Source organism: Xiphophorus hellerii, chromosome 23, assembly GCF_003331165.1.
Source record: "Xiphophorus hellerii strain 12219 chromosome 23, Xiphophorus_hellerii-4.1, whole genome shotgun sequence".
Classification (NCBI taxonomy): domain Eukaryota; kingdom Metazoa; phylum Chordata; class Actinopteri; order Cyprinodontiformes; family Poeciliidae; genus Xiphophorus; species Xiphophorus hellerii.
Genome location: NC_045694.1, coordinates 5,210,383 through 5,226,113, shown reverse-complemented (window position 1 = coordinate 5,226,113; position 15,731 = coordinate 5,210,383). Strand labels below are relative to the sequence as shown.

Here is a 15,731-nt window from a genome sequence, read left to right as displayed (position 1 = left end):
CTGATGTTTATTGACACTCTTGTGCAAACATAAAATTTCCAATAATACTGTTAGTTTTGTGTGAAATTTATTATCATGAAAATGATTAATCAAAATTCTTATTATGTTAAGAAACTCTTCAAGATAAATGCAAACCTCTGCATGACCAGCAGCTCCAAACAACAAGCTAACACCCCAGTGTTTCTTTACTGAATGCTGCATTTTGTGTTGCTCAGGAACATGCAAAGAGTCTCTTCAGTATTAAACACATCAGTGTGAAAGAAAAAACAAAGTCTCAATTAAAAAGAACCAAATGTGCCTTGTTTTATGATTCATTCAAAATCATAAAGCGACTTTGGATCAAGGTATAAATCTCCTCAATATACATTCAGACTTCAGGGAATTTTACTTTCAACTACAGCCACCTTTTGTTGGATACAATAAACGTATTGTGGAATCCTGTGGTGTAATTTGCGGAACCCGTTGTGCCGTAAAATCCATCTCTTCTTGACATTTTTATTGCAGCAGAGCAGCTGCGCCGATGACGTGATGCGAATGTCTTTGTTGTCTCGGCTCTCCGATGGTGAAGCCCCCTTTTTTCCACACTGAGAGGCAAAAATCAAAGCCTCACGTCTGGACGCTTCATGTTTGAAGTGGCCAAGAAGGCTCCCATCTGTGGTGATCGGACTCCCTCTAGTGGAGACTAACTGTACTGAAGCATCTGGGTTTGTTTTATGAATTTAATCCAGGTTTCTCTGACCTTTTCGTTGTTCTTTCATGTTGCAAATATCATAAATGTTTCCCTTCAAGTGCTATCAGCAGCCTGTAGCTAAAAACAATCCAGAATTCCTGCAGGATAAGTATCAGCTTTGTGTCAGCGCGCTGCTTGCTAAGCTTTCTACACTGGCTCAGCTCTCATGTGAGCTTCAGATGGCAGATGAAGTAAACAGGACGCAGACTTGTAAACTCTGTGACCCCACAGGGATCCCTGAATTCACAAACAAGCTGGTTTCTTTTCAGAAAAACACAGAGTGAATTGCAGAAGGCTTCATCTGAGCAGGAACTAGAAAAAGAGTTCAACCAGAAACTGGATGATTTCATTTAAAGAGTCTGCAGGCCAGCAGAGGCCTCACTGGTTATACAGGAAGTGTTGAGGTGAAGAAACGAAGAGGAAGCTGGGCTTTAAAAATGATTCACAAAAGAACTACAAACTATAAAAACATGCACATGAACTAATAAAAGACATGAAAAAGATTTCAAAACATTTTTAAAAACCCACACAGAACCCGAAAACAGGAAAAAAGGATTAAGCATCGATGATGGAGAATTAGGATTGTTTTTTGGAATTACAAGAATAAAATCATAATATTAGCAAAATAGAGATACAATATTACAGGAAAAAATTGTTTTAATGGGAAAAAAGCTTTGATAGAGTTGTCAGGAACTATCGCAAGTAGTTTGTATAATTGTTTCAAATTCCTGCTACTGATAATAATTTGATGCTGATTTGTCAAAAGATTAAATATTTCCTTATCTGTAAAACTGATACCAAATTATAACTTCACAAGATGTTTAACTTTCCTCATTTAGTTGTCATAAAATCTCTACTTCATTCTGTTAATATTTTGATAAAACTACACTTATCTTATAAATTACTTATAAACTTATAAATACACTATCATTATTTAATGTTTTTAGATCGTGTTCTTCTATTTATTTGTATTTCTTACTCTTTAATTTTAATTTTCTTTTGCATTTCTCCATTCTGTATTTGAAACATTGTAATCTTTCCCTGGGAAATAAGAGTTGAAATGATTGTTTTACTTATCATGATGCACAAACCTACTTATCTTTTTTGCATTGTGCATTATGATAGTGACTATGTTTTTGTAAAATCAATAAAAGTAAAACAATAAAACACAGTTTTAAGATATTTTAATATATTTTCTGTCATTTGTAATTTTCAGTGAGATGAAAAAAAATTATTTAAAATCAGAAATCAAGAACAATTTTCTACTTTAGCTTAAATATTTTCATCTTGCATATAACGTCATGTGTTCCCTTTATCTTTATACCGCTTAGACTTTAATTCAACATTTTCTATTGTGTTTTAATGATGCAGCCTAAACATTAATCTCGACTAATGAAGATCTCTTCTGACTCAAGGAGGGTAATTTTGTGTCAAACTCTGATCCAACAAAATAGTAACAAACTGCAGAAAGCAGCAGATGGTGTAATTCGACTTTGCTGAACCCAGCTAATGAAGCACCTCAGTGTGAACGAGATGCGACGTTATTTCCCCCCTTCTTGTGAGATATAATGTACAGATTACACGCTCTGTGATCGTGTGTGCACAAAATTACCTCAAGATGTTGACTTAGATCAGCGTTTAACAGGGAAATATCTATAAACTGCTTCAGTTTTCTGCTAAAAAAACAAGATGTTTATTTCTCTGATTCTGCTTTTTAGAATAAAAGAGAACAAAAAGAAGAAGGTAGAAAACAGGAAACGGGTCGAGACGGATGAAGACTGAGCGGATGAGGAAAGCGTGGGAGGAAGGACCTACAGGTGTGTAAGCACTCGGTGACGGTGGTGGCGTCGATCAGGTAGCCCTCACACAGGCGACATGTGATGTGGGCGTTGATGTGACACAGCTTTATCTTCCTCGTCAGCATGTCGGGGTTCTGGGGAGGAACAGGGACACAAAGAAACGGGCTGAAGATCAAAACAAGCATCACATGACCTCGGTTAGCTGTACCACAATGACACAAAACAACACCGCCCACACTGATGGCAATGAAGAAGATTAGATTAGATTATAATAATCATGTTTATTACTGGATATAGAGGAGAATCTGTGGTGCTTTGGGTCTGTTTCTCTTGAAAGAGACATGAAAATCCTGTTAGAGCGCACGGAACCATGAATTCTTTGAAACGATTAACCGTATTGATCGATTATTAAAATAATCGTCAACTAATTAAGTAATCAATTTATCATTAACTGGAGCATACAGACTCAAAAAGCCCATTTGCTAAAAGAACAACATATCCAAAGCAGCAACCTGTTCATAAAATGTATACATTTGACAATTAAGTAGAAAAAAATGTATCTGTAAATATGTCACAAGTAAATATGACAGAATTTCACTATGTTCAAATTCACTATTTTGTTGCATTTTAGGCAACAAAATGTGTATTTTCTTATTTACAAAATAAATTGAATGATCAATTTGCATATTTTAATGCATTTTCAATATGGTATAAAAAAGCATTTAATGAAAAATCCCCAGAATGTGCCAAGTTATATCATTCAATTAACTGATTAATCGCCAAAATAATTGATTACTAAAATAATCGCTATATATATTTATCAAAACACATCTTGATGGTCCCAGAAACGCGAGACAAAAACTGCACTTATTTGAAGGTGTTTGTCTCATTACATCTGGTGTAAAACTAACTCAGCATTTCAGAAAAACATGGTGGAGGCAAAGTGATGGTTTCAGACTGCGTTAGGAAAACTAAAATGAGCAAATCCTGAACTACAATGTCCAACTATTTCCAGCGTGGCCTAGTCAAAGTCTGGCCCTACATCCAATTGAGATGCTGTGGCATGACCTTAAATCTGTTGTTTTTGTTTGAAGGAATGGTTTCAGTGCACTTAAGTTTACATTTAGCCAAAGTACACCAGGAGGTTTACTGCTGAATTACTCATAAAAACACAAAAATTAAGGTTTCAGTGGGGCCTAGTCAAAGTCTGTCGTTAAATAGAATTTAGGTAGTAAGTTTTGCTTGAAATTAAGCAAAACAGTCGTTGCCAGGATTCAGAAATACGTGATACTTTTTTCACATAGGGTGAAATTGGTTGAGATAATTTGTTCTAATAAGAAGTTAAATCATAACTTAAAAATTGCATTTTAAATTCACCAAGTGATGATTTAAAGGGGCAAATACTTTTTCACAACACTATATGTCATTAACCTTTAAGCTTCTCTTTTCGCCCATTAAGAATCCAGTTAGAAAACAGTAAGAACTGTCTCTGAAAAGGGAAAATAAACTGAATCTGCAACATAATTTGAAATAATCACTTTAGTTTTTCTTTTTCCTCAAACCAAGTTTGTTTCATCAACTTTTTATAAAGAAAAATGACCCGACAGCTTCCTAGAAGTGAAGTGCTGCTGCTGGATCTGCTCTGAGGGTAATTGGTTAATACTTTGTAAGCCTCGGTGACTAAACTCTCACATGAGTTGGATATTACTGCAGCTTTTTATATTAGATCACAGAGCATCATTGTTTTCTACGCCAACTTGCCTCTTCGTTTATTCCCTGCTAATAACCTGCTGCTCCCTTCAATCCACCTCCAACCTGACAACATCAGCAAGGAGCCAGGAGAGTCATTTATCGCCGGCGGAAACAACTCATTACCGATTTTTATCCACAAGTGAGCACAGCTGCTGTGCAGCAACGCAGACGAACGCGCCGCGACTCGCCGCTCCGAGGGCGAATCGCTCCGATAGAGAGGAAGCTCCAGTCGAGTTGAGCAACAGCGTGACACACTGTGGTTTCATTGTTAACAAATCCCTGGGAGTTTACTTGTAGAAACTTGGTGCACGTGTGAATGCTCACAGCATTTATTAGGTCAGAGGTGTCCAAAGTGTGGCTCGGGGGCCATTTGTGGCCCCTGGATTTATCTTGTGCGGCCTCCAACTGCAATTCAAAAATGATACAAATTTGGCCCGAAGATACAGATGGAGACGTTTATTTTGCAATCAGGGTAAAAATTATTACCTGTATAATTTCCTTATACAAGAAACTACAACACAAAACATTCATCTTTTTTCCTCTTTTTATAATCAACAGTTAGGAATAGGTGAAACTTTCCTGAAAAGCCAAATTTGCTGCATCCAAGTCAGCTTTTATTTTCTTTTAAACTTAGCTAAATTTTTGAAACAAAGAGACCCAAATCCTGTTCTTATTAAAAAACTTGACATAAAGGAAGGCTGATTAGTTGAAGTAAGAAATACTGACACATGCAGGTGGGAGTTAACCCAAAGTTTTTTACCATTTTTATGAAAAATTAGCAAAAAAAACCCCAAACATTTCAATTGTTCATTGTAAAAAAAATGCAGGTATCTGTTGGCTTTGCATGAACTGGATGCATCCCTGTACCATTATAAATGAATTAAATGTTCATGTTTGATTCAGGCATGTTGGAGCAGTCATAGCTGGTCTCGCTCCTACTGAGTTAATCTTTAAACTAGGAGTACTAGGTTTTTGATTTCTCCCCAGACTTACTGATACAGGGCCAAAAGACCCTGAGTCCAAACTGACGACTCTGATGGCTCAAATTAGCATCCCTTCTTCAATTGTAAATGTGGCCGTTGACCGTCAGGCCAGAAGGTAGGAATGTGAATAGTCCATGTTGGGGGTGGGTATCTATGATACCTACAACTAGTCAGTTTAGTTTTGAAGCATACATGAAGTGTTTTTGGAGAGATGTGACCTTTTGCAGCTGATCCATGATGTTGTGCTGCATTATCCAGGTCATTTTGCCAAATGTACATAGAGTTTGCAAAACATACAATCTGTTTCAAAAAATATGCAAAGGTTTTTCTAAAAGAAATTAGTAATGTTTCTCTTTGAAATAAAGCTAAGAGGGTATAAAATGACAGTTTAGAAATAAACTAACCAAATTAATTGTGTTGATCCACCTCAAAAAAATCATGCAAAAAGTGTAAGCAAAAGAAATCTGGGAGACTTTGCACATGCAAATTTGCATGCAGCCTTTTGTGCTGTGGAGGATAAATAGGTGACTGCTTCACCTATTTAGTTCACAAGAACTAATGGCATTTATTTCAGTCATAATCTTGCGGGGGGTGACCAAGGTTCCATCACTATGTGACAGCTGGTCAGCAAACCTGGCAAACATGATTGACATGGCAGCACTGAATGCACATGTGCTTTATCAGGCATGCATTGGGGTGCAGGAGAGACGGGTGGACTTCCTGGTTGAGCTTGCAAAAGAGTTCGGTAACTCTCATGTGAGTGAGAAGAAGGCACACAAGGAGAAACTGCTTCGGCAACAACCTTCCACACCCAGCTCAGGCAAAAGGGCGAAATGTCAGGTCAACCATCGATGCAGGATGCGTGTCCTGAGGCCGAAACATCATCAGTGACCCCTCACACCCCCACCATGGACTGTTCTCCCTGCTGCCCTCTGGAAAGAGGTTCCACAGCATCCGGTGCAGGTCCACCTGGTTCCGAAACAGCTTTTTCCCACTTGCCATCAGACTGGTGAACTCTTAACTGGACTGCACTCAAAAACTGGTCTCCACTTTATACCTTGCACATGTACAGAGCTAAATAACTTCTATTTTACTGTCAGTCCTGCACTTTATATTTTATATTTAGATTTATATTCATATTTTATACTGTATTTTATTTTACTCACAACATTGGAACCTCAAACATTATCCTGAGCCGTATGCAACAAAATTTCGTTCTGTATACACCCTGTGCATTGAAAATGACAACAAAGTCAGTCTAAGTCGAAGTCGAAGTCTAAGGAACAATTGTGCAACTGTGAGATGCGTTGAGGCCATTACCAGGGTACTGATAAGGTAATGGCCCTATTTACTGAACAAAAGCACCTGCTAGATAAAATCCTTCAGGCCAGTTGGACTATCTCTAGACTGAATAGGTATATGTCACAGTGGACTAACTCCAGCACTTCTAGTTGTGTAGAAAATGTTTCTGGATCTTGTTTCTGTGATTTTTTTTTAATCTAATTCTGCATCCAGCTGACCACAGATGCAACCAGGCGACCTGGTGTGAGCTGAGCAGCGTGGATCGCTCAGCTAATGGCGGGTTATGCTCAGTGAATCAGACTCTGAGACACCCAGCATCCATTATTTAGAGGCTGAAACATCTCCAGGAATCCTCCTCAACTACAAGAACTGTGCAGACGTCCAGAAGGCAAGACAAGGAAAAATGCAACAGAGAAGCCCTTTGCTTTTGAGTTAGACAATGTTTCAAGTCCATTTAGGAGATTTTTCCCAAAGCAGGAGGTAAAAACATTGAAAAGGAGAGCACATCTTACCCCTAATACCGCCATGCGTCGACTGTGGGTGGAGCAGCAGCCACGTCTCTTCCTGCGGTTGTGCGGCCGACGGCGTTAGCTGCTCATCATGGAGTGCCTCTCATCAAAGCCTGGAAACAGGCAAAAGAAAATAAGCTTTACCAAGAATTTGCTGAGGAGTTGTTAAATAATAAGGAGGTGATGGTAGAGGGATAAATGAGGAGGACAACAAGGAAGTTTGGTGGTTTTCTGCTTTTATATTTACAGATTCACACCTGAAAAGTGATGGAACAAGTTTTTATTAAGTTTGTACACACCAGGAAAAAAACTATCAGGAAAAATGTCAAATAAAAAACATTTTTAAACACGTTAGCATCTAGCATTCTTAGTCCCCTCAGGAATTAAGAACGAATAAGAAGCCTAAAAGTAAACTACGGTAATCTTTTGTTGCAGCAAATTTACCTCAAGCTTACAAATTTTTAAACATCCAACCTTTATTACATTTGGAAGCCCATTACTGCCATGAAAGGAAGGAGAAAAGCTCAAGAGGAAGTTGTAATTATGAGTTATAAAATCATGATCATGAGAATAAGTCATAATTACAAGGTTTAAAGTCAAAACTACAAGAATAAAACTTGTAAAAGTTTTAAAAGTTGTAATTTCAAACTGCGCAGGTGTGACACATAAACTCATGATTATGCCTTTTGCACATAATGGTTGAGTTTTTCAACGAAGAGGTGGAAACACTTTAGCACTTTATAAAGCTGATGTTTTGTTAAACCACAGCTAGGTTGACCGCTAGCTATTGATTTGTAAATTTTTTTTCATTCACACCATAATTTCAGACTTTCTGGGTTAATGAATATGTTTAAAAAGTAATTTAGAAAAATTAAGACGAAAAAAGCAGAATATGGAAAAAAGGAATATGGAAAAACTTTATAGGGCACTAATTACTGGGTTTTTCAGCACAATAATGAACCAAAATTAGGGGTGAACCTATTTATCTGCCAGTTGATTTATTGGCGCCAATTTCCTTAATGTTTTGAAAAGGTGATCGGCCGTTACTTCCATGTGAAGCCAGTCTTATCCACCAACATTATCTACCTGAACAAAGGTCTAAAGGTCGACCACTGTCCTCTCCTGCTCTCCTGTGGGAAAGGTTTGACGTTACCCCACTGTTACCAACTCAGAGACTTTCTTGCAATATTTAGCAACATTTCAGACAAAAAAATTGGTGTCGGTCAAAATCGGAATTTGCAAGTCAGACTTTTTAAAGATCGGTAATCGTGATCACCAAGAAAACTGCAATTGGTGCACCTCTATCCAAAACATATATAAAAAAAACAAAGCAATAAACAATCACTTTAAGGATTTTTTTATACTTCTTTAACAGGGTTGTGGTCTTCATTTCTCTTTCCATAAAATCTGAACTTCATGTAAACCGTTTAGCCTTTTCTCACAGTTGTTACCCACCTGTAATAAACATGTATTTAATACCTGACAAACCTTTATTATCACTTTAACATTACGTCTGCCTCAAACCAACGCACTGAAAAGTAAAACAGATATGTACGCAGTAATTTCCTTTTGGAATATGTTGCCTTCTGAAATTACACTGATGGCTAATCATGTAAATTTAAAATAAAATTAAGAGTGATTTAACATTGACTTGATGGAAAGTTTAAATTTATATTTATAGTTTCTTATTGTTTGTTTTATTTATCTTTGTTTTTAATTCAGTTCTGTTTTGATCTAAATAGTTTTTGTTGTCTTTTTGTAATATCTGTAAGTCGTTGAAGCGGTTGATTTTGAATTTTATGTTTAATTTTGTTTTCATATTTTTATAATGTTTGTAAAGGATTTTTATTGTAATGTTTGGTGTGAACATTACGGTAGATACTAATGGGGATCCTTAAAGAAACAAATAAACTGTCAAATTCACTAAAGTTTGTGAGTTCAGCAGAGAAAGACAATGACTTTGAACCAAGTCCAACCACCCTCTGTCCTGCTGAATCCGCCCTCTGCTGAAGGGAAGAAGATGTCCAGCACAGCAGTGACTAGTTATGCCATCATAAGGCGTGATTCATCGCTTAATCGTAGGAGTCGACCTCTCTAGTCACGATGAGAGGGGAAATCTGAGGCGAAGAACACCCACCGATCCTTCATCCTCCGCCACACGCATTAGAAAAAGAAAGTCTTTAAAGTGTCCGGCGCGCCGGCCGGTCTCTGCCAGCTCATCAGACCGTGAAATTATCCCGGTTAGTCGGCCGAGATGAAACATGGAGAGGGCTGCTGAGGACACACACACACTGTACTGCTGCCGGTCACAGCGCCTTAACGTGGATGTTACTGTAACTTTACACCTGCAGTGTCTCCGTGATGTAATGCGGTCAAGCTGCGGTCAAACAGAGCACCTCTGACTCCTTTTGTTATTCAGCTCATTAAAAAGTCAAATCAGATGAAAAATATCAGCATGACTCAGGAGACAAACAGAAAATACAACATCAACCCTGCTGAATTTAAATTAATCTAAATCTAACAAATAGAGGTTTATAACAACACATGAATAGAATCCACTTTTTTCACTTCTAATACCAATATTTAAGCTTTAGTAGCAGTCAATCCAGTACAGAGAAACCGTGGTGAATTGACTCAAAATGTTTCTTTTTTCAAACACTGACATAAATGTATTTGAATTATAAATTTATTTGATAACTCTGCACCACTACAGCACACTTAAAATACACCAACAGCTTCACAAGATAGCAAGATGTAAAAACAACACAACTTTAATTTGTTCAATCATTGCAATTAGAAGAATAACAGTCAATGTAAAATAAATAAAGAAACAACAGGGTGACTGTCTTGGTCAAACGTGAAGATAAACTGCAACAAACCTTTCAAAAGGTTCAGACTGAAGAGACATCATCACTGATAAACTATCTAGAATTTTTTTCAATATCAGGACCAATACAGATATTGGTAGCTTCTCTACCAGGTTTTTTCTCTCTTATAACTTCAGAGACCTTCTACCATACATACTGAATGTACACGCAATAATTATTTTACATATAAATGTTTCTATTGGTTATTCAGACTATAAATCGATTATTTGATCAAATTCGCCAGATTTTTCCTTCAACCATTTAAGCTTATTTTATACCATGTTAGAAATACATTAAAATATGCATAAACAATTAAAATAATTTAAACATTTTATCCCTTTTGTGTACGCTTGACGATTTGTAGCAAAGAATGAATCTGCAGCTAAAATACTAGAGTTAATCTGTTGTTTATTTTTGGATTAAGAATTGGATTGCAAAATATGCTTAATATATTTATTTTTTTACAGAATTTGAACCAGATGAGGCTAAAACAATACAACTTGAGGAATTCAATGTAACATATTTACAGACAGAGATTCTTTTTTTTTTACTTAAATGAAAAATGTATATATTTTTGTGCAGTTGTGGTTCAATTATTGCTCTGAATATGCTGGAGCTTCTATAAAACAGTTTAGTATCAAATGGAAAAGGATCTGACAGCAATAAATATAAATTTTAAAGAAACTCTCATAAATTCTTGAGATGTGGGGTTGGTGTAAAACCTTAGACATGAATCTGGTTATAGAAAAGGTGAAAATGAGTAAAAGATTTAAATAAACTGCTCTTGACATGCTGTAGTGATTCATAATGGAGTTAATCACCATCCTTCATCCTCCCACTGAAACCTGTCCAACTGTTTGCCTCAAAAAAAAAAAAGAAGAAACTAATTTACATCCCTGAAACCAGTCCCTCTGGTTTCAGAAGCCACAGAGCCTCGTCATAGCTGCTGCATTTCTTCGTTAGTCAGATTCCACCCAAACATTTACAGTTCAGGTCATTAAAAATGAAATCTTACAGTAGAGATTGTAGAAATGTGAATAATCTAAAGATGGCTTCAGATGGTGGACTGGAGTCTATACTGGTGCTGTTGGAGCTCAGTGGTGCATTGTCTTAATCATAAGATTATATTACTGAATCCAGAACATGTTGTATGGATCCCAGGAACAATCTTTTATTGGTTTAGACTGTTTTTTGATGGACTCCAGTTTGTTTAAATGGATGATGATACTCTCATGTGCTAAGTAAAGTCTAATTTCATTATGATAAAATATAGAAATATTAAATAGCATGAAATACATTTCCTTTGTTATGTTGATAATACTCCACTAGTACTAATGTGAAACACCCGTGGTGTATTATTTGACTAAAAAATATACCTTTAATCCCATATCAGAGAGCTTTATTTTACATGTTTTCCAAAAAATGGTGAAGAAAATTTACTTTATGCATTAAAAAGTCCGATGCAAAATAGTGTGAAATAAAATCAGCTGATCCAAAATTTTCCATCTCCATCATATTTTCCCAACTTTAGCTTCTGTTAAATCCAAAATATGAAGTTGCTTTTATAAACGACAAAACTCAATCAGTATATTGCACTGCATGCTGCTGCCAAAGCACTTAAAACTGCAGGTTTATTTGTGATAAATCTGATCCTTTACAGTGCAATATTATCTTTTAAATCAATCACCATATCAATCTGATTTTCACATTACAATAGACTGGTGAAAATACAAACATACTGCAAAATTAGGCCAACAAACATTAAATTATTGCCAAAGATTTATGAAAACATCAGGTTATGATGTTTAGGATTTGCATCAAAACAATTTGAATCACTTGTGTTAAATGAAAACAATTAGATTAAGAGGAGAAGTTAAAAGTCTTGATTTAATTTTCGGCTGATTTAATTGTCGGTGCTCTTGTTAAGCGGTTTCAAAGTGGAGCCAAGTGGCCTGTTAGAGGAGAAGAGCAGCACAGGAAGCAATTTAAGTAAAAGTTTCCTAAAATAAGATGTTTTACTGACTGACAGGGGAAAATTAAACTTGTCAAATTATTTTTCACAGCTTTACGTTCCACAAAGAATTTTTCCAGCTCCTCAAAAAAAACAGATACTTATAGAAAATATTATTCAATAATTGTTAAAAAATTACTTTAACATTTATAAAATGCAAAATTCCAGTAAAATTGTTTTATTAAATTATCAATCTAAATTATTACTTTTTTTTAATTAATTAAATTAAAAAGTCTTGAATCAAATAAAAAATAATCACAAATTAGATTATAAAATTTAAAATTATTAAAATATTTATAAGGTGACCAAATGTCTTAGAGAGACCTTGTCTGTTAACATATTTTTTATAATATTTCAACCATATTTGAATAGGCAATGTTACTTCATTGTCTAATAATTAAGATACTTTACAGTTAAACAAAACTGAAGTTATTATTTTTGGACCTAAAGAGGAACAATCTAGAGTCAATGCACAGATTCAGTTATTACAACTGAAAACCAGCGATCAGGCCAAAACCTGGGAGTAGTGATGGACTCTGACCTGAACCTCCAGAGCCACATAAAGACAGTTACAAAGTCGGCCTTCTATCACCTGAAGAACATTTCCAGGATTAAAGGACTAATGTCTCAGCAAGATCTAGAGAAACTCATCCATGCGTTCATCTTCAGTCGTATTGATTATTGCAACAGCGTCTTCACAGGTCTGTCCAGCAAATCAATCAAACAGCTGCAGCTGATCCAGAATGCTGCTGCTCGCGTTCTCACTAAAACCAGGAAGATAGAGCACATAACCCCAGTTTTAAAGTTCCTCCACTGGCTTCCTGTAGCTCAAAGAATAGACTTTAAAATACTGCTGTTAGTTTACAAATCACTGAACGGCTTAGCACCACAATACATTAAAGATCTGCTGTTGTTGTATCAACCTTCCAGACCTCTCAGGTCTTCTGGTTCTGGTCTGCTCTGCATCCCCAGAACCAGAACCAAACGAGGAGAAGCAGCTTTCAGCATCTATGCACCACAAATTTGGAACAAACTTCCAGAAAACTGTAAAACAGCTGAAACACTGACTTCTTTTAAATCTCGACTAAAAACCCACCTGTTTAGAATTGTATTTGAAACGTAATCAATTACAAATTTATTGATGGAACTTGACTTAATGCTGTGTTTTGATTGTTGATTCTATCTTGCATTGTGTTTCTGTGTTTGTAATGATGTAAAGCACTTTGAAATGCCTTGCTGCTGAAATGTGCTATACAAATAAAATTTGATTTGATTTTTGATTTTAAACAGAAGAAATGGATTCTTCTAAATCTTCCCAAAAACAAACCTAAATGTATCGAAACAATAAAAACGCTGCAGTTTAAAAGTCTGCCGTGGTTTATGTTATGTCATGCAGCGTTTTATGAAAAAAGATGAATTATGCTCAAGCAAAAGTTTTGTAATTTCTTCCCGTCAGTGAGCGTCCTCCAAGTGTTTCTTTAAACATTCAGCAGAAAGTTTTGCAACAACAAAGACTGAAACAGTTGCTACCCCGAACGCCTCAGAAAAACTAGTTTGTCATTTGAATGATTTATGTCTAAAATGGTACAGAAACCTCTTTAAAACTAACAACATCTGCAGTCAATCATTTACTGGACTACAAGTCCCAAAAGGTGTTAAGCACACACAGAATAGACAGACAAACACTCCGGCTCCACAAAGAGCCCCTGTTGGGCCGCTGGAGTGTTTGGATCCAGCATAAATTGGCCGCCAGCTGGAGCGACGGACAGCGAAGGCCTGCATCAGCGCCCGGAGCCAGGAGGAGAGGCCTCTGCTTGTTGTGGAAACTTTGGCTTCAATTCAAAACACACAGCCCAGGACCACACACACAAACACTCAAACCAAAACTTAGAGTCCACAGAAAAACACGAGAAAAGCCCACAGATTCCCTCACACTTTCCCCGTCACACACACAGTTATTGTTCCTGCTTAATTCTTTCTGATGGCCCTCAATCCCCCCAGCACGACTCTGTGCCTGGGGAAATCATTCAGACAATAGAGGCGATCCAAACAGAACCAGACTGCAGCCAGCCAGGAGGCTGGACGAGCTGCCAAGAGGCAGCGGCGCTGGAATAATCGAGCTTTGAGTTGAGGCGGAGCAGTTTTTCCAAGCTAAAGTGTCACTTATCCCGAAGAGAAAAGGAAGATAACTTAAAACAGAAACAGCTTCTGAAAGACTCCAGTCTAAATATTTAAGTCCACTGGTAAAACAATGCAGAATTGCTACAATATCAGAGGTTATATTGCCAACAGTGTTGGGTCACACAGAAAATCATTGAATTTAAGTGTAATCTAGGGCACAGATGTTTAAAATTAAGCAGACAAACAAATAGGTCAGATGTGTTTCCACTGACGGTATAAATGCACAATTTGACATTTTGAAAATAAATTCTCTTAATGGAAACACAATAAGACACAATAAATCAATTAACTGCATGATAAATTAAAACAAACTCAATAATTTACATTTGTACAATTGATCATTTTCCTCTTTTTTTTCTCCCTTTCTACCAAAAACTGAATGATTAAGATCTTTAGTCTGGTGTTTTGGTCTCAACTTACCTTTTTTGAAGGACCATTTTGTTTACAGAGCACCAGACTTAAGAGTTTTATCATCCAGTTTTGATAGAAAGAGAAAAGAGAAAAACAATAAATCATTATTAAATCAAATTATTGCAGTATTTTTAATTTATCATGCTATTAATTGATTTATTGCTTATTGCAACAGGCCCACAGGCAAGCATATATGCGCATAACCCATTACAGTCCAAAAATAAAAACACAAAAAACATACATTTGTGAACTTATTTGAGACAAAAACCATTATAAAACATCTTTCTGTAACATGTCCTACTGTGGAGTTACAACAGCACAACTAACTTGTGCGGCCTGACTAAATATATCTGCTACAGTCATGTGTGCCTGCAGTTAAATTGGTCCCTGAGGGGGAATTGGGTAGATTACTGCAGTAAGACCATCTCTGCCTTCATGTGAAAAGGGGTAAATGATTCCCTTTAAAAACAGCTTACACAAAAATGAAAGAGTTCCAATACTCTAAGAGGCTTTGCACAAATATTTTCTCCTAAGTGGCATGTGTCATTAGAGGCAGCAAATGAGCTTGTTATGCGGACTCTTGGAGAAATCAAACACAGAAGCAATGTTCCTGCTGTGCAGACACACGGCGAGGCAAACGAGGAGAAACATCACACAATAAACCAACAACCAGGGAGTTCCCAGTAACAAATACATTAGTTAACATGGGATTTATCCTCTTCCTAGAACCTAAATATTAGAAAGAGGAGATGACTCTTCAGCAACAAGACATTATCTTTATTCTGGGCTGAATGTTGGGATGTTAAGCAATAAATCAATTAAACACATGCTAAATTAAAACAAACTCAATAATTTACAGTTGTGTGATTCATCATTTTTCTCAAATTCCAATTTTTTTGCCAAAACAAAAAAACATGATTTGTGATACTAAATCAGATACATATCCGATTATTTTCAAAGAATTATCATGTCGCATTTCACGGTTCAGTATTTGCGAAATTAGTTGTTCCCAAAATTTTTCTGTGGAACAAAATTCCAATTTATTCAGATTTTTTTCGTAAAGCATATCTATAATATCCCAAAGAAAATGCAGCTTGGAAAGGTGAAGCTTGATGCAAAGCTATTTGACAGTTTTGGCTGGCATTTACAGACCAACCAATCCCGGAGTGGCATTCATTTTCCTTGG

At 36.4% G+C, this 15,731-nt stretch overlaps 1 protein-coding gene across 2 annotated transcripts in view; it reads right to left on the bottom strand.

Annotated features, from left to right (window-relative positions):
- The window catches only part of pcgf3 (polycomb group ring finger 3), a 51,881-nt gene that overhangs the window by 24,780 nt on the left and 11,370 nt on the right, over window positions 1–15,731 (bottom strand). For both annotated transcript variants that reach the window (XM_032555104.1, XM_032555105.1), the window contains exons 2-3: window positions 7,079–7,188; window positions 2,546–2,663 (exon numbers count right to left, since the gene is read on the bottom strand). In XM_032555104.1, coding sequence (XP_032410995.1) covers window positions 2,546–2,663; window positions 7,079–7,093 — 133 coding nt within the window. In that variant the 5' untranslated portion in view covers window positions 7,094–7,188. The remainder of the gene's footprint in view (window positions 1–2,545; window positions 2,664–7,078; window positions 7,189–15,731) is intronic.